Below are 25,749 nucleotides of genomic sequence, written 5' to 3'. Positions count from 1 at the left end.
TCTTTTAATTATGCTTTTGAAAGTCATTGAACATTACAAAAAGAGACTGTCTCAAAGCTTGTTTTAAATTTATAATTTAATAAAGACAAGTCAGCCATAAAAGAGGGGTTAAAATTAGTTTTATTATTATTTGATAGAGCAGAAAAAAAATCCAAAAAAACAAACATATTTCTCATACATCTTTTTTCTTTTCCATTTGGGCAGCACTTTTAGCAGTGCCACGAGCCCAAAAACAAACGGAATGGTGATATTGTTGTCAAACAGCAGCAGCAGGCAGTAGTCAGGACAGCAAAGGGTTACACTTAGCAGGGTACAAAATGATGGGCTCATTCCAGATTGCTTATTTTGCATCCACAAGGCTGCTACCTTCTGCCCGTCAGGAATGTACAGACAACCTGGAATATCGCTGACACTTGGAGACAGAAATACAAAAAGAAAAATGTTGAGCAATTTAAATTAACCTTAAACTTCATATGCTTGTATTTCTATCAGCAATGTACATACTGTATGTTGCACCATCCTAAATGAAACCCAGGTGTACAGTGATGATACCCCACGACAGAGGGATACACTTCAACAGAGGCTCAGTGCACCATCTTTTAGTATGGAGCCTGACAATGTTCAGTGAGCTAAAGAAGAGTACACTGTGGTTCAACGAGGACACACATCCTTACAATATAGCATTACATTATCACATCATGATGTATTATGAAATCAAGAGCGAGGCGACAGAGCTGCAGGTTTCTAATTACATAGTGATGGGATCATTGATGCTATTGGTTGATTGTGAAGAGGAAAATGGACAGATACAGTATATTGACAAGTGACTGCTGGGGTGGCCGTGCCTGTTTTGACAGTTCTTACACATAATGCTTGCAAAACACCCAGATTAAAAAATATGCACGAACAATTTACCCTTTTTTTTTACTGTTTAAATTCAATTACATTTTAATTTATTTGACATTTACCAATAAGCCAAAGGAACGCTTTAATAAAACCATTGATTTGAGTGTTAGGTTAAACAAAGTAGACCACCCCAGGGACTGAAAGGAAACAAGCACATGGTTGGTAAATAACTGAACTCAATGAGCAATGGGAATTCCCCTGTTTAATGTAGGACATGTTGTACTTCACTAGCTTATCCTGTGCTGCTGCAACCTGATAAAAATGCACTATAGCTCATGAGAAAGGCATAGTTAGCGCAATCCAAGGACTTGACCTAAATCATACACACCTTAAATGTTAGACTAAGAAATTCATGTAATTTGTTGCTATATGGGTTTTTTGCATAACTACATTCTGAAAGCTGTCCAGCTTCTCTTCGACCAATCGTAAAGGTGAGTGGGAGCCACTGGACACACAAGAGAAACATAATTTTTAAGTGGAGTTCCATTCAAACTTAGGGCAGAAGCATATATTCTTTACTAACATGACCCTATAAATAAACCCAGAGACAGTTTGTCTATAGAAGAAAAATAATGCACCACAACCTATGACTAAAAGCAAAACAATGTCAAAAATATGACATTCCTTACACCCCCCTCAGTTCAGCATGAATTCATGTTTATATCCAAAGAGGGTTCGGATAAACTAGAAACCTTCTAGCAGAAGGGATTCCATTTGGGCTCCACTAGTTCTTTGGAAGGTTTGTTTTTACAATATTCAATACGAATAGTCCTCCAACCATACACTCCTTGTTTTTACATTACTCAGTGAAACCTTAATCTTTATTCTTCCTCTTCATCTTAGAAAAAACAAAGTATTTAACAGTAGGCCACAACATGGAACCCAGCAGATGTAAAACCACCTCAACAGTAACATTAGCCTGTAAATTCAGACCTCGACAAGAGGCCACTTCCAAAGTATCAGGGAGCACAATATTCCAAACACAGTATATGACTTACAGAAGAAAAGACAAAATCCTAACATTCAGCCATACAAAATAATCCAACACACATCAGCTTCTCTGCTATACGCGCTGTAGGTTAGAGAGAAGAGGCAGTCTGTGTGCAGGTAGAGATCATCTTTTACAGTCCTTTTTTTTTTTTTTTTTTTTTTAAATTCATTTTTGCAAAGCTGAAGCAGTTCTTATTATTTTGTGGATGGTCCTCGAAGCTCAACCACAATCCCTGTGATGAGGTCTTCAGTAATGTTCGGTTTCGGCCACCACGTAGGCCTAAGTCTGACTGGCTCAGACTGGAGAGGGGTAGGACGTAAGGCGAATATTTTATTGTGTATAATAGTAATTATTATTTTTTTCCCTGCCTAGTCCAGAGGCAGGAGGACTCAGGGATGTTATGGCGACTCCCTCTCAGTGCAACTGGGAGGTTCAACCAGTATACAGAGAAGGAGAGGCAACGTCATTGGAGGAGTTTATAAAATTGTACACGCCTGTCACAGTCACGAAAGTACCCAAACTGTATTTGATATATTCCTTGTATCCCAAATACTCCGGTTGTCTCAGGACAACTTCAATTTAGTTGAGGAGTTGAGGAAGATGGTAGCAGAAAGATCTGGGAAAGAAGTCCCACAAAAAAAAAAGAAGAAAAAAAAGAGGTTGATTCTCCCCTGCACTGTTTAGGCCAGAGGCATTAAGTCCATACAAAGGATTAGAATGATAATGAGAATGGCTGTTATTGATATTAAGAGGGCTAATAGTTATGGTGTCAGTAGGAAGAAAGATTGCATTATTTCCATGTGTTGGCTGCCTGGGAGATAGAACGGGAGGGAATCATGTCCAGCAGGTACTCTCGCTGACGCTCAACTGCAGAGCTTGTCTTATGGGCAGACAAGCTGGGGTTCACATAGGCCATAGTCACACCTGTCAGGAGACAAATACAAGTGATTAATGTACTGGATATCACAGACATCATGATGTTTTACAGCCATTTTATGATAACATGACACGATCACAGTATTTGACTCTGGACTATAGAAAGAAGATGAAAAGGAAAGGAGGGAAAAGGTCGGTGTAGCGTGAGATGAGTGGAGAAGAAAAATGTTTTGCCCCTTTCAGTAAAAACTGTACCTTTTAGGGTTTTGGTTTCCAAGCTTACAAAAAAGCCAAAAAGACAGAAGGACTATAAAAATAATACTAAAATGAGAAGGTTTAGCCCCAGAAAATGTGAAGAAAGAACAAGGAGGACAAGTGCCAGAAAGGAATCCATCTTAGAGGAAAATGGTTACCCTGAATAGGAGCAGAAAGCGAGAACAAGTAGAGCATGTTGTCGATCTAACCTAGTCTCAAGTTTATCTACCTGTGTTACCACCGCTCTGCTTCCTCCAGGCAGCCACGTTGCCCTGGTTACTGCTGCCGCCGCTGATCTTTGCCCCCTGGTGCAGCGGGCGTGCTGCAGCATGCTTACCTGACCCGCCTCCCAGCGCTGCTGCCGTCACCGCACTCTGCAGCTGGGAGGTGGTGAATGAGTGGGCCACACCACGAGACTGGAGGCTATGTGACAGCTGACTAGGACTCTGCAGGGAGAAAATGTGACATGAGAGGGCCTGAGTGCTGGAGAAAGTATTAATTGACATGCCGGTGATTAGCCAGCACATGTTTTCATATTTTGATGTTAATGAAAACGTAGGTCCATCACAATAAAAAGGCCATGCTAACCTGCTTAATGCTGGAGTGGTGGCCAGTCACAGATCTGTGCTGCTGCATGGCAGCCCTGACCTGCTTGTACTGCTGGGACACCAGCACCTCACTTTTGGACAGTGAGGGAGAGGACGAGGTGGTTTTAGAGACAGATGAGGCAGAAGAGGAAGATGAAGACTGTTGGAGGATACGCTGCTCAATCTCCTGCTCCTGTTGGAGTGCCTTAACAAAAGCTGCCTTCAGCCGACTGGTGTGCTCAGCCTTTAGGGCCTTCTTCTGATTGGACGACATGCATTGGTCACATAGGATGGTCCCAGCCTTCTCCTTTCTCCAGCGGGATGTAAAGTCCGTCTTACACTGGGCGCAGTTGTATGGCTCTTTGGGAATGGAGCTGGCAATTGCAGCAGCTGGGCCCAGATTACCTGTATAAAAAAAAAAAGAACTACTTTAGACAATATGTAATCTACCATTAAATCCACCGCCGCACTACAAACATCCCCAAACTAGTTACCAGAGTGCCAAGTTCAGATACACCTACCCCTGCCATGCATCTCCAGAAGTTTTTGCACCACTTCTTCCAACCCCAACAAGTAGATGAACTCATTATTGGCTGCTGAAGGAAGGAAGTTGAACTCGGGGGCCGGAGGTTTGGGTGGTGGGATCTCCAGCAGTGTCTTCTCCAGCTGCTTGCGAAGTGCAAGCTTGGCGGCAGCCTGCCGGCTGGCTGGACTATCATTAATGTTAGAATTGGGCGACGCTGAAGAGCCCTTTAGGCTAGTTGGAGAGGCCTGGATACAGACATAACAGAATCTGATTTAGCGATATGCGGTGTAGTCTATCAATGAAAGAGTCTCACTTTACCAATGTGTCCTATTATGAGTGATACCCAGAGTGATGGTAACAATATAAATCATTTTTGAGGTGAGTGTGCTGTGTTTGCTTACATATTGCATCCTAACCTGTGGGATGTTAACCATGACATTACTGTTGGCCACATTAGCCACCCGAATGAGTCCCTGCTGAATGATCCTCTGGCCCTGGACCTGGACATTGGGCACAGAAGCCCTGGGAGCCAGCAAGAGTGGAGGGGGGCCTGAACCGCTGTGATGTTGCTGTTGCTGACGCAGACTGGCTATCTGCTGCGGAGTCACTGCAATAGGCTGACAGCAGCAAAATGCGGAGGACAGAGACCCAGAGGCATGAACAGAGCAAGGAGGAGACAAAGCAAGAAATTAACAAAGAGCTCTTCAACTCTAAACTCCTTCAAAAGAGTAACCTTAAAATGGGACAGTGTGGTGATATGAGGCGTCAAAACCCCCTCACCCTAACCTGGGCTCCTCTGACCAGGGGTGGCATGACAATCTGAGAGTTGTGTTTGGACGGGACATGCTGCCCACCCCGCACCAGCGGTGGGGGGATCACCGTGCCTGAGCTACGACTTGTCACCTGTAAACACAGCAAAAATGTTGGTTAATGTTTATGACACTATAAAACATATTTAACATTATGCTACAAAAGCAGTAAAGCTGTGTAATTTTACATGTATCATTCTACAATACAAGTGAGGTCAGCTAGGTGAGGTGAAATAAATGTATCTACCTGGAGGGGTCCTTTGCTTGATGTGATGCTACCTCTCACCAGAGGAGGAGGAGTAGCCACAGAGCCAGTCGCCTTGAAATGAACAGACATTGACATTATTTCCAGAATACATCTAAATCTACTTGAAGACATGAATGAGCAGGAATTTATAAAAGTCATTTATTATGTAAATTGAGAAGTCTAATTTTGTGAGCCAACAGCTCCCATCCCTGACGCGTCTATCAGCTCAAACTAAACATGATAAATAAACATCAGTCTTTTTCCTCTTCTGGGGGTTTTACCTTCTGTACTGTGCTCTCCTTCTGGATCTGGCTCTGTCGTAGTTTCTTGAGCAGCACCAGCTTGGCTTCTTGGAGTCGCAGTTCTTCTTTCAGCTGTTTGATGATGCGCTCCCTCTCTTCAGGGGAGCTTTTCTATATACACCATAACAGAGGAGAAGGGTTTTTTGTAGATTGTGTTTCGTAACAGTTTAATGAGGCCAGCTTAACAGATTGCAAATAAACAAAGGTACAATTTCAAGCAATTTCAGTGGGGACTAATCAAAACATATGCCTTCAAACGTATTATGGAATTGATAAACAGAAGACAGTGTAGCAGGTGATGCAATATGTTTTCAGTTTGGTCTTCCAATTCAGCAGGTACCACTTTGTTCTCCTACCATGAGTTTATCTGTGTCAGTCTTCGTGAAGCAGTGGCCATTCATCAGAGGACTGGATGGCTCGTTGTCTGATAACACAATCACATCATCTGGCGACGGTGGCTGTCGCTCTCTCTTAATATCACTGAGGGCAGAAATATGAAAAGACAATAATAATAAGTATGTGTTTTTATTATTCTGTCAAGTTTCACACTGTAATATATATTTCAGTCTAAAACACTACAAATACCGTTAACTGCAAATAACTTGTAGTTGTGTCTTATATCCAGTAGATGGCGGTAAATAATAATGATTTTATCATCCCTGTTGTAGTGAAAATGTGCACTGGGACACACAAGAAGGCAAGAACCAAGAGATCAATAATGGAGTAATGGCGGCAGGGGGAAATCTCAACAAGCCATAATCTCTAGCAAAAGGTACCATCGACAGAAGGACCTTTTTCTCTCCCGTCCAACAAAGATGGGAAAGTCAGTCAAACAACATGCAAACACAGGGTAAATTAAATGTAATTGTATTTTTTATTGGAGGAAAAGGCTTAAGGCCTTTGATAACATATGAAGTGGCTTTTCCTGAGGCCTACAGAGAACAAAGACAACCAGTGGCAAGCTACTTTCGCATCAATCTGGAGATGGGTGGAGATAAGAGGTACAGGGTAGTGGTATTTCTACAGCACGTGAACCACGTTGTAAGAATAAATCTGCTTGTACCACAGCAGGGATCCTTTCAGGTCGTTTGGGTTGGGGCGTTCGAAAACACAAGTCAAAGTGGTCAGAAGAACTATTGGAAGATGAGGTGAGGTAGAGGTGGTGGTCTATGACGGTATGTGAGAGATACAAGTTTGTGTCATAATGTAGAGTTATGCATGCACACATGGAGTGAAGTTATATAATTGTTCAGGCGCTGTCGAGCAAGAGGCTTCAGGGCTTCAAGCTTAGGCCCAGTTTACCACCCAGACAGGGCCTCACCCCTCCCCTACCTCCGTGGCGAGGCCTATGGCCTAGCCAGATCGGCACAGCCTGGGCCTCAGCTCTCCCCTCCCTCCCAGCTGCCGACACCAGAGTCACAAGCAGAGCAGAGCGGAGGTCCGCTGGAGACACTGGAGAGGGTGACAGTGAGGGGGGAGGGGAATACATGGCCAGGAGCCAACCTATTGTGTACACTCGCTCTCACCCAGTCACTCACTCAGTCACTACTTCACACACCCCTCCCCCAACAGTACTTACTTGTTCATCTTTTATACTCCCAACTCTCTGACTCAGTTCCTCACCCTTTTCGCACACTCCTGTCCTCAGACACATTTCTCTACTGTCCTTTTCTTCCACACAACAGCTGTCTAAGCTGAGCTCCTCATCAGACCTTGCATCAGTTCAACAAGGTCAACTATGTGACAACAACCATGTCATTTTCACTTGCATTATGAGATCAGGATTTCAGCAGACGAAGCACTCACAACACAAACCACAACAAGCATTTACTGTCATACTGTTACTATACCTAGCTGCAGAGGACACAATCAAACCCTGCTAATACATTACACTGCTACTTCCTGGAAATGACTTCCCCGATATCTTTCCACTAAAATCTAGAGAGACGTCTACAGCCATGGTACTGCTATTCTGAGAAAGATTACTCTCCTGCTGCACAGCTGAGGCCTGAAGGGGCAGCAGCTTCCCTGCCCAGCCCTGTTTACATTCCGCACGTATGAAATGATCAATTATGTCAGACACAAGTCGCATTTGAGAATGGAGAGCTTCAGGTTTCACACAAGCAAACCTAATGGCAACCTAATGGCGACCCACTGACTCTGCCTCTCTTGACTAAATGACATGGACTAGTTTGTGCTTCCACTCACTGACAAGAGCTTACACAAGCATCACAACAGACACCAGCTTGGTTATGTAAGGTCCAGTGTTTCTGCATGCCTCGGCTTCCCTGGTCATGGCTTCACACTGACCCAGCAACAGTAATGCTGAATCAGTCATTATTAGGTGCAGTGGGATTCTCTATTCAAAGTAACTGGAGTGCCCTTTTAAGCTACGTAAGGCTCTACAATTAAATGAAATAGCCGAGCTAGTAACAGTCAACAGGCCGGGACAAGAGGGCTTCAAATAGTAACATCATTTTAAACTGTATACAAAGTGTCACAAAGCATTAAAACGAATGAAGGTTGCTTGCTAGCGACACTCATTTTACTTATGTATCTATGCAAGGCACATTTAGTTCAGTCTCCATTTACCCTAACTTGGCTTGCATTATATTGTATTATTATATTTACAAAGCTGGCTTACACAGATAAGTACTCCGTATTCAACAATAAGTTAATCACCTTGCAGTGAGTAATCACACAAAAATGCAAGCTCAGGGTTAAACAGGGGCCAAAGATGACACTTCAGTGAACTTATGATATATCACAAACAGAGCCAACACAATTTTTAGCTGAATCATCTCTCTGTTCCACTTGAACTGCCATCACATCAGTGTGTGTATTTATCGCTCTACCAAACACATCACATGACATCAGGCATTTCTCTGCGTGGTCATGTGACACACCCACCAACCCTCCTGGCCCCTCCTTCCTCCAACTGCTCCTTCCAATGTGGAAACCATGGCAACGGCCAGTTGGAACCAGTTTGTGACACATAGCCTTCATTTTGTGTGAAGTGTGAGGCAGAGTTCAGGTGCTGCTGTGGGAGAAAATGGAGCCTAGGCCTCAGGAGCCTCAAACTTTTCAAAATGGGGGCAGGCTGCCGACAACCACACAGCAACTTCCTGTATGACTCCTGTCAGACCACTTGCTAGAGCAAAGTTAGAGAGAAACTCCCAACACACACATCTTTACATACAACTACATGCTGTGCATGCATGCACAAAATCCAGGGTCTACAGTACATACGAACCCAAACATGAAAATGGAAAACAAATACTTTGTCACAGTTGTCTGTTTGTCTCAAGTTCTGCTTGCCATTGACATCCATTCCCAACACCCATATGATGATTTAACAGCTGCAGCTAAGTACCCTTCGCATCTTTTACTCTCGCAGATACCAACTAGTTTGTAAGCTGATTATGGTGCACTTTGTCCAGCTGGAAATACTCAAAGGATTTATTGTGGACAAAGTTGGCAGAATACGCAATATTGAGGCCCACTACAGCAGCAGACCTAACTGTTTAACTGTTAAAGATTATTGACTGTTTTTTTTTTATTGCACAGCAGGCCAACAGACCAAAGACCAGGGCTGGGTATTGATTAAAAAATTATGATACCAGTACCAATCCAAGCACCCATAGAGTGATACCAGTTGAGTACATTCGATACCCATCATGTGAATAGAAGCATTAAATTAAACCACTAAGCCACATCTAAATGTTTTGATTTTTGCACAAATGCATTTTGAAAGTTTTTTAATGATTAATATTTATAAGGGGTGTCACGTTCTCGATTGTAAATCGAATATCGATCGAAATTACATCACGATCTTGACCATCGAAATCAAAGGAGGAATCGGTTGGAGTTATCAGTACGTTTCTCTCTCACACACGCTGCATTGATAGTCACAGATGTACACGCGCAGGTACTCTCTAGCGCACGCTCTTGCTCGCTCGCTGCAGATTCCGGGAGATTGTATATAATTTGCGGGCGTCAGGGAGCCGCTATCAATATGCGGGAGACTCTCGGAACTTCCGGGAGAGTTGGGATGTCTGCACTAAAGCAATAACTAGTACTTAAGGGGTATTTGTAGCACCAGAAATGCTACTGTTAGGATTGTTCAGGGATGGCTATGGACATTAGGCTGTTTTAAAGCGATGGTTCGGTGTAATTTTGAACTATATGCACCATGACGTCTATCTAAACACCGCCTCAGCCCTTTTTTTAATTTGGTTGCAAATTGGTGGAGTTAGAGCCATCAGAATTGCTTAGTTCAGGTGCTAATGGACCCAAAAGTGTATCTCGTAAATTACCCCACTAATAATACCTGGATTGTTATCAAACCTCTACAGTAGTACAAATAGGGTCTTTACTCATAAATTGATGCATGCTCTGCTGCTACTGCTAAAGCTGTAAACATCATCGAAATCTCGCACGATCACTGAAATACTGAGTGGTTGGGCGAGATCCCATTCAGAGCGTATCTACCTATCTAGCTATCTATCTATCTATCTATCTATCTATCTATCTATCTATCTATCTAGCAACTAATGTGAACAGTGCACACTGCAGTAATAGGGGCACTAGATTATTCTAGTACACTAGTTATTGTTAATTTATATTGCTAATAAATTAGTGTGGAACATTGCAAACAACTGATGGAGATTATATCACTTATGACGAGTCTAAAAATGGCATAGGCATCTGTGCTAAAAGGACCTCAAAAAAAAAAAAATCCAATCGTGACCTTAAAATCGGAATAAAATCGAATCGAAGATTTGGGGAATCATGACACCCCTAATATTTATTAATTGAAGAACGCTTGCGTTGATTGGCTGTGAGCAAGTCCAAACAAAAAGTCATACTTCCTAGCTCTGGGTGCAAAAAGTATCGATTGAAGATATCCTTTAACAGGAGATGTTACGGTATGTTGTTCGATACTACTTGGTATCAATTTATTTCGGCCAATACCTTAAAAATGTATTGAGTAGTGCACCCAGCCCTACTAAAGACTCAGACTAGATCTGAGCTGACAGCTGACAGCCCAACACATGAACACCATGGAGCACTGACTCCAACCTTGTGATCTTTGTCTAACCTTTTGGATGTGCTCATATCAACAGGCTCGTCTCCAGTCTGCACCTCCACTTTGATGGTGGCCTTCACTTCCCCGGACTTTAGGATGCTGGCTGCTACTTTTGCGGCCTGCTCGCTCTTCAGCTTGACACCCTCAGTTCCAGATCCCACCAAGGCCAGGGGAGATCCAGGCACATCCCCCTTCTCCAGCTTAACCCGTTTACTCTCCATGTCCCCCGGGGACCCTGCAATAGTAGCATGGTCCCTCTCCAGAGCCCGCTTCTGGCTGCGCGTTTGACGCACTACCTCCTCTGACATGGCTGCTCTCACCCTGGGGAGACAAGAGGGAAACTGTTACAAACAGTGTGTATACATTTACAAGACAGAAAACAACCACTGACAAAAAAGTAAAAAGCTTAAATCTTTGCATGTGTGCATTTAAAATACACAGCAGGTTACAGGTTTAGACGATGCAGCAGATATCAAGGTCTCACTGGAGGACAATATAGCTTCATTAAAGTAGAATCTGAGCAAACAGTGCTGGTTTAACTAAAACTACTTTTAAACTGCATTTTCATGATATAATGACATTGTAGTGCAAACTCTACTATTGGATTCTCTAAATTACACTAGTCTGCAGGTTTCTATGAGTAGTGTGCATCTTATCGCCTTGTAGAACCACCTCTCTTCTTTTGCCCATGAAGTACAGTATGTTACCATAACAACTGCACAGTAATGCATGTTGTGCTATTAGCAAATAGCAGCAGTAAACTAGTTTTATTTTAAGAAAAATACTTAATGTTTCATGGCCTATATATCCAGTGGCAGTATAGGATGCCCTTTAATCTGATTTGGAGCTAGCAAAGTCAAGTGAGGGTCCAGCAAGGAAGAAGCAGTCCTGTACATCATGTGAAGTAAATGCTTAGGTAAGATTATTGTGCCTGCCGTAAACAACAGGGAGCACCCAAGGCGGAGGATACAAAATGCAGTAACTGCTTCAGTTTAATTTAACTGGATGACAGCAGTTGAAGGTGTAAACTCTGCAGAGATCTCTGACCTGAGAGGCTACCCTTCTTGTCACTGGGCCTCAGAGGAAACAACAAGTGCCAACAGAGTGACTCTGGAAGCTGAACTATTAAATCTAATATAATCTGCAGTCACAAAGTTAGAAATTTAATAAATTCAAATGGCAGACACTTAAAAACAAATGGCTCTCCATCAGTGCCACCTACACTATGTGAATGGCAACGTCTCCTTCAACTATCTTTCATTACATTTTACTCCACTCGCTGCCTCTGCATCATGCCAGAGCCGAGGAGAATTGCACAACTAAGTCCTGCACTGGTAATCACCTAAAAGATGAAGTAGTGCCAGTTCCACCAGTACAAAAGGTTAACAAAGGGCCCCAAAGTGTGTTTGTTTCATCTGGAACTCTGATGTACAAAATAAATACTGACTACATATATGCAACTCCAGGTTTCTGTGGGAAATAATTACTTACATTTTTCATTTAACACTGCTTTGGAGTTGACTGCGTGAAAATGTACCATGTTCCATATTTCCAGTTGTATAAAAAGTGACCACTCTGAGGTGTACAGGCATCTCCTGTCCTAACTGCTAGTGCCCCAGATGCTGACCCAAATATCAGTCAGTACAGTAACAGCATAGGATGACGAGACCCACTTAGCTTTCTGGGAAAACCTATTACACAGCAGAAAAATAGCAACAACGCTATGCAACATTCACACCAATGTAGGCCATGGGCTCATTATGGATCATACACTTGCAAACTGCTTGATGAACATTTTATAATAAAGATAAAAATGTGATGTTGCTCACAAACACTTGATGATGAGCACATGAACATTGTGCAGATGTGTAAACATTTTTGATGTGATGATTAAATGATCATTAAGGCTAAAACTGACTGCGTGCGTGTATATACACCATCTTGTATTTTTGATGCAGAAAGCTGACTCAAGGTCTTTCTCGTCCAACGTGACATCATCGCAGCTCCGCATGACCCTATCCCAAGATTCCATGAGAGACAAAAAGTGCTTCCCTGAAAAACCGGTTCAAACTGGTCTCCGATTGAGAGAAGGCGCAGGTTTAACCCCTGGAGAGACGGAGTGGCAGAAGGGAGGGAAGGAGACGGGGAGGCAGCAGACACATCCCACACGTTGTAGGGAGGGAGGGAGAGAGGAGGTCGTCTTCGGACATTCCTAAACAGACATAAAAAGTCTGTCGACCAAAAGTTGCCTTTAATGATATTGGATTCTCTAAAATAACATTAACACTGTGCTGGAATTACTGGATATTATAATCATCTTAAGAGTGTTTTCTCTGGAAACCAACGCCAAGATAATGACATAATTGACAATAGGGTATACATACAAAAAACACTACAAGTCTGGTGTCTGAAAGCAAAGCACTGAAACAATAAATCAATGGAAGTTGGGAAAAGGAAACTGCTTTTCAGCAAATTCAACACATTTCTGGCACTGCAGTTTGTTGCTGCAGTTGTTCCAACAATTTACATCTGTTAATTCAGCCAGCTTTTTATTTTCACTAGAGATAATACACGAGCATCCCTGACACTTTGCAAGATGTCGAGTTGAGAGATGCTGGCAATGACTAAACCGAGGAAAAAGTTGAAAACAAAACTACAAACGCAGCTAAAACATTCAGGTCTGAGTTTGCATGTGAGAGCGTGGAGCATAAAATGCACTCTGCTCGGGTACACAACAAGGACAGATGTGCCCTGCTGTACCATCCCTGCACACAAAGGCCATCTATCTGCCAGGGATGACAGCTTGCGCGTGTGCGCATTCGCATATACCCCACACACACACTTAAAAAAAAATCATAGTCCATCCTGTGTGACTGTAGAAAAAACTGAGTGCAGTGTGGTGGTGAACCGTGTCGGGTACAAGATGACTGTGACCCCTCGAGACGATGCAGCGTCAGATCTGTGTGTGTGTGTGTGTGTGTGTGTGTGTGTGTGTGTGTGTGTGTGTGTGTGTGTGTGTGTGTGTGTGTGTGTGTGTGTGTGGCTAGTATGGTTGTTGTTGCTAGTTTCAGGTCTAGAGACACGTGGCTACCTTTGTCCCAAAAGAGATGGCGGGCATAATTAATCTAACATTCAATGTGCTGGTGTACTGCTGCTAAGCAACGGGGGAAGGAAACAAATATATTTTGTTGTGCATGCATATGCTGTAAGCTATGAGCATACTGTGCACGCTTGACACTGCCTGAGAGACATGTGCGTGTGTGTGCTGGTCTTTATTGTTGCATCACACTCCATCTCACTAGGCCTTCAGTGGAGCACCGCCACTCACTGGAGTCCATTTTCTATTCTGTGCCTTGGTTTCTATATAAGCCCCGAAGGCTTGTTGTGCAATATGAGGTCATTCACAAGCTCTGGGTTGTAGGAGACCTACACTAAGAGCATCTTTACTATACGGGTGTCTATCTGAGCCTAGTCAACAAACACAAGAGTTTATGCCTTGTCATTCACAGTGACACCTAAGAAGGTTGGAAGGCAGAGAAAACAATGCATCAATACTTCAAGCTATCAGAAGCTGAGACAGTGTTGCATTGAGACACTGCCTGGAGCATTTGTGATGGCAGGAGGTGACATAGAGACAAGCAGGTATAACACAGGAGACACAATGAAAACATATCAAGACAGAACTAGAATGCACTTTTGTCTCCGTCTTAATCTGTTCATATTGTGGGTATATTTTTAGAGTCATGTCAAAATGCTGGATCTCAGGGTTTGAAAAACAGTATATCTTTCAACAAATCATCTCAAAAGGAGCATTATTTTTTTACACAGTATCATTTGCTTTCATTTACATAAACCTACTTGTTTCCAAAGATGAGATCAGGAATTTGTATTTTATGGCCAGACAAATCACCTAAATCAATCAGTGCTAGTAGCAGTCCTGGCAGTGATGCTCCCCCGGCTCCATCAATCCACCGTGTAAAATTAACTGAAACTGACACTACAGTCTCACAAACAAGTCCGACTTATCCATCAGCAAGTCCATCAGGAGACGCCTGAAGCGAACTGGTGCTCCAAACTATGCTGCTAAGGACTCAGCCAGAGTAACAGTTTTCCTTCAGGATCAGCCCTACTGCTCACAATCTCTGATTTAACTCCAATCCAGTATCCATTTCAGACTACCAAGCCTGCCAGTCTTCTCACGTTACAACTCTTTGATTTACGCTACAAACGTAGCCCATAGACTCTTTGAGGCTGGGCTCAGATTACAGAAATATTAAAATGTAGACTCAGACGATCAGCTTTAAAAAACAGGAACATATTCACACAAGTCGACACAATGCTGGTGCATCATACACACACACACACACACACACACACACACAATTCATTTTATTATCATCGTTGCTATTGATTTTGTGGGTACAGCGGCAAGCTGGTTTTTCATTTTCTTTGTAAGCAGTTGACATGAATAAAAGTATAACATTTAGGGCAACCTGGATGATACTCTAATAAATGGGTTGAGGAAATCCTGAGTGAAAACACTTTCTTCTTTTTAGCTCCTGTTATTAGTTGTAGCATCTCAGCAAAAGTGGCTGACCAGCGAGTGTTGTTTATCAACATCAAAATACCTCCCACTGTGATAAACTCCTCGTTATTAAGAATCAGAGATGTAGAAGGAAAAACAATGTTGTTGTCTTCTCATTTTAGGTGTTTATTGTGCAAATTAGAGATATAAACAAATTCATAATTGCACAAATGAAACAGATTCACTTCAATAAGTTAGTATTATATTACTAGAATTAGTAGTAGTAATCTAAGTGTATAGTTTTGTAATGAAGTTGGAGCAAGCTTTTCAAGACCATACCAAATCTGTAATGTACCAAAGCATGAATTTTGTTATCACTGTAGAGTCATTACCAGACATTCAGACATCTGTATAGTGAGTGATCAAACATTCTCTTTATTATAGAGCATATTGTATGACCGGTGTAACATAATGAAGACGCATCACTTTGACATAAAAATACATTCTCTACATCAGCTACACAAAAGACAAGAGCTGAGCAAGAGAGTACAAGACACAGTCAGTGATTGGTGATCTGTGCCTGTTCCTCTCAGGAGACCACGAAGGAGGAATAGAAGCATGTCCCTCTCGCTCCCTTTACAATAATAAGGCCTCAGGGCAGAGCAGAAACAACTCTAGATCAAAACCTCGTATACTGCTCGACCATGTATGGTCAATGTGTGTAATTGTGGCCAATTTGTTACAGGGGTAGTCAGTGGTAGTGTCTATAATGTGAATTCCTGGATATTAAATGTTCATGTTTGTTGTTCATGTGTACTGAAGTAGCATATCACATGACATTATTAAGCTACATTTGTGTCAACAAAAAAAAAAGAAAAAAAAGAAAAAGGCTGTGTATATATAGTTGCAGGTACAATACTTTCCACTCATACCTTGGTTTGATTTGAAAGAGAAAGAGAATTTCAATTACAACTATTCTAATTATCTGTTAACTCCCCCTGCTTTCATCTATCTATGGATGTCTGTAAATACACAATACATTCATATGTTTATGTAGGATTAGCATGCTAGGCTAACAGTCCATCTGCTGTGTGACTTAATATCCGTGCCGCAATGTCTTTCAATACCCACAAACACTATACACACACCTGTCACCTGCCAAGTACTGTGCTGTTAAACCGGACACACTGCGGTACACCTTATTTTTATACAGTCTAAGGGCTACACATGGCATAGCATGGCTATGCTAACAATGCCAGCCCTGCTAACTACCTGCTAGCTGCTGCGCAGGCTGGTATAATGGTCGTGTCTCTTTGTACCTGTGAGTTGGTTGCTGAAGCCTCTGTATGAGATATTTCGGTCAGTAAATGTGCATTTTTAAAATTTCTTTTGGGACTCTGCACAGGGGCTCTGCTGTAAACATCCCGCCGACGTAATTGCAGTTTGTGCCGATTGTGCCAATGGGGGAAACTCCAACACTGGGCCAGCTGACCAATGGTGTAACTTCATCACTCAGTCAGTCAGACATTCAGGGTTATAAGGCTGATCCCTTGTCAGTCCAGCTACAAACAAAGGACGCGGGAGTTGAAAATCTGCTCGTGAGGAGATATCTCTATTGCCCTGTTTGCTGCCCTGCACTGTGACTGCCTCAAAGCAGGCTTGTGTAAATCAATATATTTAACACATTTGCATTTCTCTGTAGGGGCTGCACGGACTAGCATCTGTCTTCTTGTCACTAAAATAAGGTGCATGAAGTAAATCTCCCATCCCTGTATATTATGCGGCAGAATATGATGCACTTGCCTGAAAGGAAATGAAAATCTTCTGACCTGTCTGACACTACAGGTTTTATTCTGAGTCCGTCTTCTTTTGTGTCCACTAGTTCATAGAGAGCAGATCAATGGCAGAGACTCGGCCCCTCGGGTTGCGTGCAAGCCTCTCATCTCCAGCGCTGTAATGATCTCCCCACTGGGACTGGACCCAGTCAGCCAACACATTAACAGCCATTTTTTTAAAAACAAGGCTTTTCAACTGTGTCCTTTGGGTTCAATAAGAGGGGAAACAACAATTATACTGTCCAATAAAAGCAATACCAGTATGGATTATTATTGCCCAATAAAAGACGGCAGAGCGACAACTCTGTTTCTTGTATGGCTAAGGGGCTGTGGCTCCTGTAATACTAAATTAATCACTCAAACTGCCAATTATGGTACTGGCAGATATAGCCATGCCATGAATATTTTGAATGCAGGGCTCATTACTTACTAATCACCGTAAAGATTACTGCTTTCTTTATGTTGTATCTTAAGTCATATCAATCTAAAAAGATGTTTCAGGTTGTCAAATAGTACAGTTCTTTTCCTTTGGGGGTATCGTCTAAACAGAAACAAGATCAGACTACCTATGCTAATCTGTGCTCACCAGGCTAGGAGTGGGGGCAGGGACCCAGCTGAGGTGGTGCCATGGTTGGGGGAGGGAAAAGGGTGCAGAGAGCATGTGGTTAGCCAAGCCATAATCTAACTGTACCCAAGTGAAAAATATTCTTCCTTGTCTTCTCTCTCTCTCTTTCTCTCTCTCCCTCCCTCTTCGTCTTTCCCTCTACCCCTCCCTCCCTCCACCTTCTCAGTTGTTCTGTTGTAGGCTCGGCCAGCCCAGAGCGTGTGCACGTGTGTATGTGTGTGCGTGTGTGCCCCTACTGGTTGTGTCCCGAACGCCAAGGGTTAAGCCCCTGCCATTTTAACGCCACTGACAGATCAGACCATTAGGGTGTTACCTAACAAAATGGAAGCCTTTAACCCTGAATCTGCCAGACTGCCTGTGAGTGTGTGTGTGTATGTGTGTGTGTGATTGTGTGTATGTGTGTGTGTGTGAGTGAGCAAACGAGAGCCAGAGAACTATATATGTGTGTGCATGTCTCCACCTGGATTCTCCCTCAGCAACGTGACAACGACAACAGCAGCAAGTCGAGGAAGTGAAAACCTGGCATTTGTACATGATCACAAAAGAATGCATAAACATTAAAACATGCACGGATATGGTCTTTTTTCCTCTCTTTTCTTTTTTTTAACACAGACACAGTGATGTGCTTGTTAATGTATCCTCATCATAAAGAGAACATACAAATAAAAGGACATTATTTTCACAGGCAACATCTCTGCTGTATTTGGGAAGCACGCACAGTCATACACGAGTACCATCGAAGCCTTCAGGCGTATTTTGAGTAATTAATTCACACCATTAACAGAACGAAACAAACTAACCATCATATGACATGAGAGAAGTCTAGATTATGAAGCTCCAAAGCTGCTTAACATCTCAAGTCAACCGTCTTTAGTAGTTCTCTCGTACCTGTAATCACAAAATCACTGGATATATTTTCAACTACAAATGTTTACTAACTATAATAAAAAGGAATTGTTGATTTAAAAAAAAAAAAGAGAGACGGGGATCATCTAAAATTTCAACCAAATGTGTGTGTGTGTGATATGTAAAATATATATAAGAATCATAATGAAAAGGAAGCAAATGGAAGTTGATTAAAGCAACACTCCACCCGAAGTCGTATTTTCTTTATGTATCACACACCGACGCAATGCAGACTTCAAAGGTCGACGTAAAAAAAAAAGAAAGAAAAAAACAGCAGAGAAAAGTGCAACAACATCCAGCAAAGAAATAATCCAGGCCTAAATAAACTCGGCTGTCCATTCAGATGTTCAGTATGTTTCAAACATTTAGAGCTGCTACTGTCTGACTGTCCTCTGTAAAGCTGTGAAGTGGACAGACTGAGAAGAATCGGGTTATAATGGTTTAACTGGTCTCCATTCAAGTAGACCAAAACTGCTGCTCTCAGGCAATGAGGAAACTACAAACCTTTTTACAACCACCTCCTCTACAGCTCAAAAATGTTGACTAGAGAATCACAACCCCATACTTCCAGTCATTTTATCTCATTTCAGTATAATAAAACAATATTTTTTGGTCCCTGGGGTGAAATTTCTTTACAGGCTATTAAAAATGGTGCTGGACCATCACACAAAAGATTTGTGGGGAGAGTCCTGCTTGCTAGAAATATGAAGACTAAAATTGAATTTGGACTCATTATGGTGATTTCCAAAATATGATTTGTAACCCAATTCATTTTCCACCCCCAGCTACATGATATCAGCCTGATAATGGACTGATCCAACAGATATGGGGCAGTAGGAATGACAGTGAGTTTCAAGAATAATAATAATCAGGTCATTACTTTCCTATGTAATGTGACACATTGGAGGACAAATGCAATGTCTGAGACACTTTGCGGCACTCAGGCCCAAAGACGACCATTTCTGAATATTTTTGACTATCGTTCATTTACAAAATTTCCTTTCCATCCACCACTCCAAAATATTACTGTGTACTATCTACGAGAGAAAGTGCAGTTTACCCTTGGTATGGGTGCAGATGGTATACAGACAACCCAAACAACAACAACAATAAAAACATGTATTAGGGAGACAGTCGGGACAGTGTGTACCCTCTTGGACACATGCCTTGATGCTGCATGTATTCAAGTTGCAGTCCTGCCTGTTTGCTGCACTGAGAGTTCTAGAGTTGCCATGTCAGCACTGGCCACACAGTGGAAGCAATTGTTACACGCAGACTAAAAAAACAACTTTAGCGATGTGTATTCCATAACTGGTAAATGTGCAATTAGTCTTGTTTAGATCAGATGAGATGCCATTTCAGGCAGGACTGGTCATGCAGGTTTCACTTGTAAGCAAAAATGCTGCTGGAACCAAATAGAGGCATTAATGTTATCCCCATCAACAGCAGGTTTCTAACCATGAAAGTATTGATTGGTTACAGCTTTGAAGATATGAGGAAATTGTTTGGTTTTTTTTCCCCCTACAGAGCTCAGGGACAGGAGCTGTTGTACTGGTTACAGCTGAAGGGGATCTAAACAATGCCACAAACACCAACAATTTAAAGACATTCAGTTGAGGGCTGATCATTTTCATCACTGATTAATATGCCAACAATTTTCTCAATTAATTGAGTAATAATAATTTGTTTTCAAAAAAGTGTGACATTCACAATTTTTCGTTTATAGTTGAATTTCATAGATTTTACCTTTAGATGTGATGAATCTACAAGCATTCGGTTCAGTTTAAGCTACATACAGGGGACAAATTAAAAGTCCAAATCCTGAATAAATAATAGGAGAAACAACAAATGCACATGCTTCTACACAGGTTCACTGTATGGTACAATAAAGTAATTAATATCCATTCATGTTCTGTGGCATCTATAAAAATGTATGTAAATGCTGAGCAAGCTGATTTTGTATCAAGATAGCAGCAGGGAAAGATCTAAGTGACTTTGAAAGAGAGTTCATTGTTGGGACACGGATGGCAGGAGCTTCAGTCATAAACTGGTTGGTGTTTAAAAAGGAACAACGATTAAAGTAATATCTGCATTTAGATCTATGGGAAAGACATCAGTAGATATGGCTGGAAATTGTGGTTGGCAGCTCACATTTGATGATTGTGATGATGGCACATTAATGCCATTTTAAGGGAAAACAGAAGAGCAACTCATCTTCAGGTGACTAAGAATGTCAATGCAGGACGTCATCAGACTGTCAGCGAGAACAGTCCGTCCACAATTACATAGAGTCCAGTTGGCTGGTCGTTTCCATTTTCATTAGTCCAATCGTGGTTACTTGAGATCACCAACAGGGGATCCAGTCGTCAGGGGGCAGCAGTAGGAGGGGATTATGTCACAGCACATGTCTGTATGTCTGTGTGTGAGTGCTTGGTGTGAAAATGTCACATTATGTTCAGCTTAACATTATTACCTTATCTTTATCTTATATCACAATCCAAATCATATCCAGAACATTAACTGTGCAACGGATCACAAAACTCACAGTGTGGATCATATCATGATTCTTAGTCATGGATTGGATCATTTTTTGGATGAGCACAAAAAAAAGAAAGAGAAAAAAAAGGGAGACAAATATAACTTTGCTTCCATTTATTCTGTAAAACACTTCATAACTTAGGAACATCAACATACATCTCGTCCTGCAGATTGTTGAACGAAACACTAAACCAACCTTTACAGGGGAAAAGTGCACCTCAAACATCAGTTAGCAACTAGATAGTTAATTATCTTAACAGCTGCAGCAGATTAAACAGCATATTGATATACCGGCAAATGTCAGTTTGGACCCGTTTGATGCCGGTTTGGACCAAAAATCCCTGTTAGTGACTTTTTCTGTGCATAACTCATAGCTACTGCCACTACACAAAGGGTGCAGATTCTAGAGATTAATTTTATAACATTTGTTCACCTTTCCTGCTTCAGCGTCCAGACTGTAGTCTATAGTGTGGAAGTACAAGGGAGACTTTGTGTTGTGAAATCATCACTAACTTCAGGCCAACCACATTCACCCAAATGTACTGAAAGCATCTGATGCGCACATTTTGGACAACACATATAGTTTTAAATGGCCAAATGTGCATCAAGAGCATTATGAAGCATCTCAAATTGCCTTGACAACCTTATTTCAAAGTTGAACTGTCAAATGAGAACCGAGTGTGACCAAAGCTGCGTATTTTCTGCAGCTGAAAAAGAGAGCAATATCACGAGAAAGCGAGCACCAGATGATTTTCTGTGGAAACAGAGACTTCAAGTTTCATTTTCCTCCTCTGCATTTTTCATTTTCATTCATTCACTGCATCCAACTAATGCAGCAGTAAAAAGCAAAGAACAACAGGACAAATCTGCATTGCTTCTGTGGCGCTGGCATTTCAAATCTGATGCCTGCAATGCACTAAAGGAGCATTAATTGACACATGTCAAATGAGGTGCATCAATTATTGCTTTCAGTGCATTTGGGCCTTTAGACAGCACTCTCCACCACCATCATCATCATATCTTTTGAACAATGGTGTTCATCCCTCAGGTAGAGTTTTGAGAGTTGTAGAATCAATGCCAAGGTGCATTGAAGCTGTTTTGATGGCACGTGGAGGCCCAACACCTTACTAAGAAACATAATGTTTTTTCCTTTAATTTGTCACCCATCTGTATGAAGGTACACCCAGTCAACAGGTGGCCAATTGCCTTATATTAAGGAATACGATACATTTTCTATAATACTGAATGTCCAGTTTGAACCAGTGGACAGTATTTCATTGGGAATTAGCCACACAAATAGACAATGAGTAAACTTCTTATCTAGGGGAAAATATTAAGGTGGAGGAAGTAAGGTGGAGGCTTTGAATAAGTCTTAACTTATAGTGGGTTTGTTTGTATTTCAACTTACATTTGAAGAGGTTAGCTTCATTAAACAAAAAGCCTAACCAATCACTCATTCACCTCTGATTGCCTGCAGCAGGTTGGTCTCACTGTAAACTGTGCACATGTACTTGAGTCAATATGAAGTCCACCAGGATAAACAAGAAATAGTTCAGTCAGCCAAACACTGGAGGATTCCTCTCATACAGCTCTAAGAATTGCCCAAGGCCTTTGGGTGGAACCCCAAAGCCAATACGACTACTCCTGTCCTCTGATGCAACATGTTAGGAAAAATAAAGACAAACAGTTCTCAAAGGATTTTACCCTAACCCTTTCTTTAAAAAAAAAACATTTAAATCGTGTAAATACTATTTAGACCTGCTGAGTTGAAAGAGTATTACATGATCGGAACCAAAGTAAGCCAAAGCATTCCATTACTTATCTACATTAACAACATGTGGCCGATCGATTTTGGTGAGATTTCGCCGTTTCACCAGCATTTCCTGTTAACCTTTTCACGATGACTGAGTTCACACTCAACCAGACACTAACTGCTGTGTTTAAGTGTGCCTCACAGTGAGCTAGACAGATACTATTATGATAACGCTACATCCAGATGTGGCTGGAAGGAAACGGTAAGAGCTATACCATCTTACCCAGCAGAGTTAACACCAGTATTAGGCCCACAATTTATTGTTAGGCATTAGAGCAGGTAAGAAACAAAGACTACTAATGTTTAATGGGAAAACAAGATAAATCTTTGTTGAATCTTACAGTCGTTTTGTAATTTGGATACATTAAATATAACATTATAATAAATGAGACAAAAACTTTTAATTGTGGAGTACAACACTAACATCCAAGCCTTCACGTTCATGCCTACTGCTCCACATCATGGCCTGTACAAGTTGGAACCCAGAACTAATGAAGAAAATACATAGAGATCAAATCTGAGACGGAAAGACCTGCAAATACCACAACTAATATGACTAAATTAAATCTATCAATGGTAAGTAAACAAATGTCCAAGGTACCCTTGAGCCTTTCTAATGACAAAGGCAAAAACAGACCTAGCGGGTGGTAGAAAATACAGATGTATCTTTAAAAAAGTTTCAACCCTGATGCAGCAGAATAAGAGTGGATCTTGAGTCATGCCTGTCTGGTCACATCACTCAAGGGAGGGTTTTTCATAAGAGGCACCCCTCCTCGAGCAAATCCACAGCCCATCATGAAATGCAAAGTGACATGTGTCCCCCATCACTAGCCAAGGGTGCCAACTGTCTGCTTGTTCTCAGAGGAGGGCACTTACTCAGCAGAGGTATGGATATACACACTGCTGTTCACTTCAAAAGACAGGTGAATACAACCATAACTTGAGTCCACTCAAACATCATGGTTCATGATGCGGAAACATAAAAAAGGTATTCAAACACTGAGTCACATCAGAGTCATAACAAGGCTCATTAATTCACACATATCTCACTAAAGATCTACTCTATTAATAGCACACGAATGCCCACAATTGCTTGACATCAACGGGAATTAACTGTACTCTTAACCAGAGAGCATGCCCTTTAACGTGAACGTAAGACACCTCGTAATATTACAATTAATGACTAATTTAATCACAAATACAAACGCCTTATTATTCTGGGGAAAGCACACAGTAGGTATTCAGTTGCGCGTGTTTTGATGTAGGTGATAGCTACTAACCTGTCGTGGACAGACAGACAGACACACACACCCCGACGGAAGCACAACCGTCCACCATTACGCCTCCATAAAAAGGCTTTTCACGGTTGAGCTAATCTGACAAAGTTCTGAGATCAATGGCTCATGAAGCCATAATCATACCCATCCATGGCTAAGAAGAGCGGTTGGCTTAACAATAACCGGTAGCAACACCGGCAATGATGTTCATAAACTTTAGTGATCCAACTTTGTCCAAAAAGAGAAGCTACCTATTTCCAACTAAACCATCAACAACAACAACATGCTATCTCATGCTAACGTTAACTTGGCTTGCCAACAACAACCTGTCCATCTGTCCGACTACAAAACCAGTGGCTAACTAAACGAGAGCTAACAGCAGCGGCAACAAAAATAATAAAAGAAAGTCATTAAACACGTGGGGCACACTCTCCTTTACATACGATCATAGTATATTATGACATTTCGCTTGGATGTCTGTACGCGTCCAAATAGCGATACACGACAGACAATGAAACCGACCCCATCTCAGTCAGGGTGCCGCTAGTGTTTAAAAGGCAAGCTAACAAGCTAAGTTAGCCTGCTAACATTGCTAACTCCCTGGACACTCGCCTGCCCAGACAGACAGTCGCTAAATTTATTCACAAATAATCAAGCGTTAGTTATTGGCAGAAAATGTCAATTATGCCCCATAGTTTCGTAGCTTCCTCATAGGTAAATACAAAAACAATTCAAATTACATCTACTATTTCAACACCCTATTGCAAGTTTTGCCAGGGAAGTTAGTTTTAATATTCCTCGACTTTTTTGAGGCGGTTGTTGTTCACAGTACGTAGGCTTGTGTGTGTGTATGTGTGTATGTGTAGCTCAGAAACGGTTACCTTGCACGTTAGCCGAGATCCAGCTATATGCTAGCTAGCTTAACTTAGCCGAGCTAAACGTCGATAGAGAAACTTCCCGTCGTCGTCATAATTTAATTGTAAATATTAAAAATATCCAATTAGTTGATGTGATAATTAAATACGTGAACTTACGGAGTACAGGAGGAGCGTGACCGAGTTCCCCCCCGCGATTTTCAGTTGTTTTATGGTCGTATTACGCTGGCTTCGGTATAAAAATCCTGGGGATCCCCTCTCTTCTGTCCGCTGCCACTCCGGCTGCCAGATAATGTAATGAGCCACCACAGGCGGCGTCATGCTGCGTTCACACACACCTCGGAAATGTTAAGTTTACAGCTGCTGACATCGAAGGTAAATGCTGCGTTTGGAACTACAAGTCGGAAGTGTTGTAGTAGTTGTAAGGATAGTACAACAAGTGTTGCAAGCGGAAATACGTTTATTTTTTAACAGATATGTAAACACCGTGATTTTATTGTATAATCGCCCACTGCATTAGTGTTCCAACCTGTATTGTAAGCTACTCATTGTATTTGATTAGGCTTGTGACTGAAACTAATTGCGCCGCTACATCAGTCCACTACATAATTGCAATAACATCAAGTTTAATGCTGTATCTGCAAATAAATCTATGGTGGGTTTCAGAGACAACATAGCAGGGGGAATACATGAGGAAAGAGGGAGACCAGTGCCTATTTGTGCTGCCTCAGTCCGTAAAAGTAGACATTAACTGACCATTTCCATTC

At 41.7% G+C, this 25,749-nt stretch overlaps 1 protein-coding gene across 5 annotated transcripts; it reads right to left on the bottom strand.

Moving 5' to 3' along the window:
* Positions 1-101: 101 nt before the first annotated feature.
* Positions 102-25,262, bottom strand: gatad2ab (GATA zinc finger domain containing 2Ab). 5 transcript variants are annotated; one of them, XM_053322859.1, is made up of 11 exons: positions 25,142-25,262; positions 10,601-10,909; positions 5,856-5,979; positions 5,479-5,610; positions 5,198-5,269; positions 4,922-5,044; positions 4,543-4,758; positions 4,137-4,386; positions 3,617-4,020; positions 3,258-3,474; positions 102-2,821 (listed from the first exon to the last, which is right to left on the bottom strand). In XM_053322859.1, the coding sequence occupies exons 2-11, from the start codon at positions 10,894-10,896 to the stop codon at positions 2,688-2,690; spliced, it is 1,968 nt and encodes a 655-aa protein (XP_053178834.1). In that variant the 5' UTR covers positions 10,897-10,909; positions 25,142-25,262; the 3' UTR covers positions 102-2,687. The 5 variants fall into 5 exon arrangements, with proteins under 5 accessions (XP_053178834.1, XP_053178836.1, XP_053178838.1 ...); XM_053322861.1 differs by having other exon boundaries at positions 4,558-4,758; XM_053322863.1 differs by having other exon boundaries at positions 4,543-4,734.
* Positions 25,263-25,749: the final 487 nt, after the last annotated feature.

The sequence above is a fragment of the Scomber japonicus genome, chromosome 7, assembly GCF_027409825.1.
Source record: "Scomber japonicus isolate fScoJap1 chromosome 7, fScoJap1.pri, whole genome shotgun sequence".
In the NCBI taxonomy this organism is placed as follows: Eukaryota; Metazoa; Chordata; class Actinopteri; order Scombriformes; family Scombridae; genus Scomber; species Scomber japonicus.
The sequence above is the reverse complement of the archived record's forward strand: the minus strand, read 5'-3'. Positions and strand labels throughout refer to the sequence as shown.

What these genes read in the sequence shown, in the direction of transcription:
- gatad2ab (XM_053322859.1), bottom strand. Translation starts at nt 10,896, where the DNA reads ATGTCAGAGGAGGTAGTGCGTCAAACGCGCAGCCAGAAGCGGGCTCTG. An exon ending in CAAGCAAAGGACCCCTCCAG is followed by an intron (nt 5,045 to 5,197) that starts GTAGATACATTT and finishes CTGTGTTTACAG; the next exon opens with GTGACAAGTCGTAGCTCAGG. An exon ending in GCAGAGCGGTGGTAACACAG is followed by an intron (nt 2,822 to 3,257) that starts GTAGATAAACTT and finishes GTCTCCTGACAG; the next exon opens with GTGTGACTATGGCCTATGTG.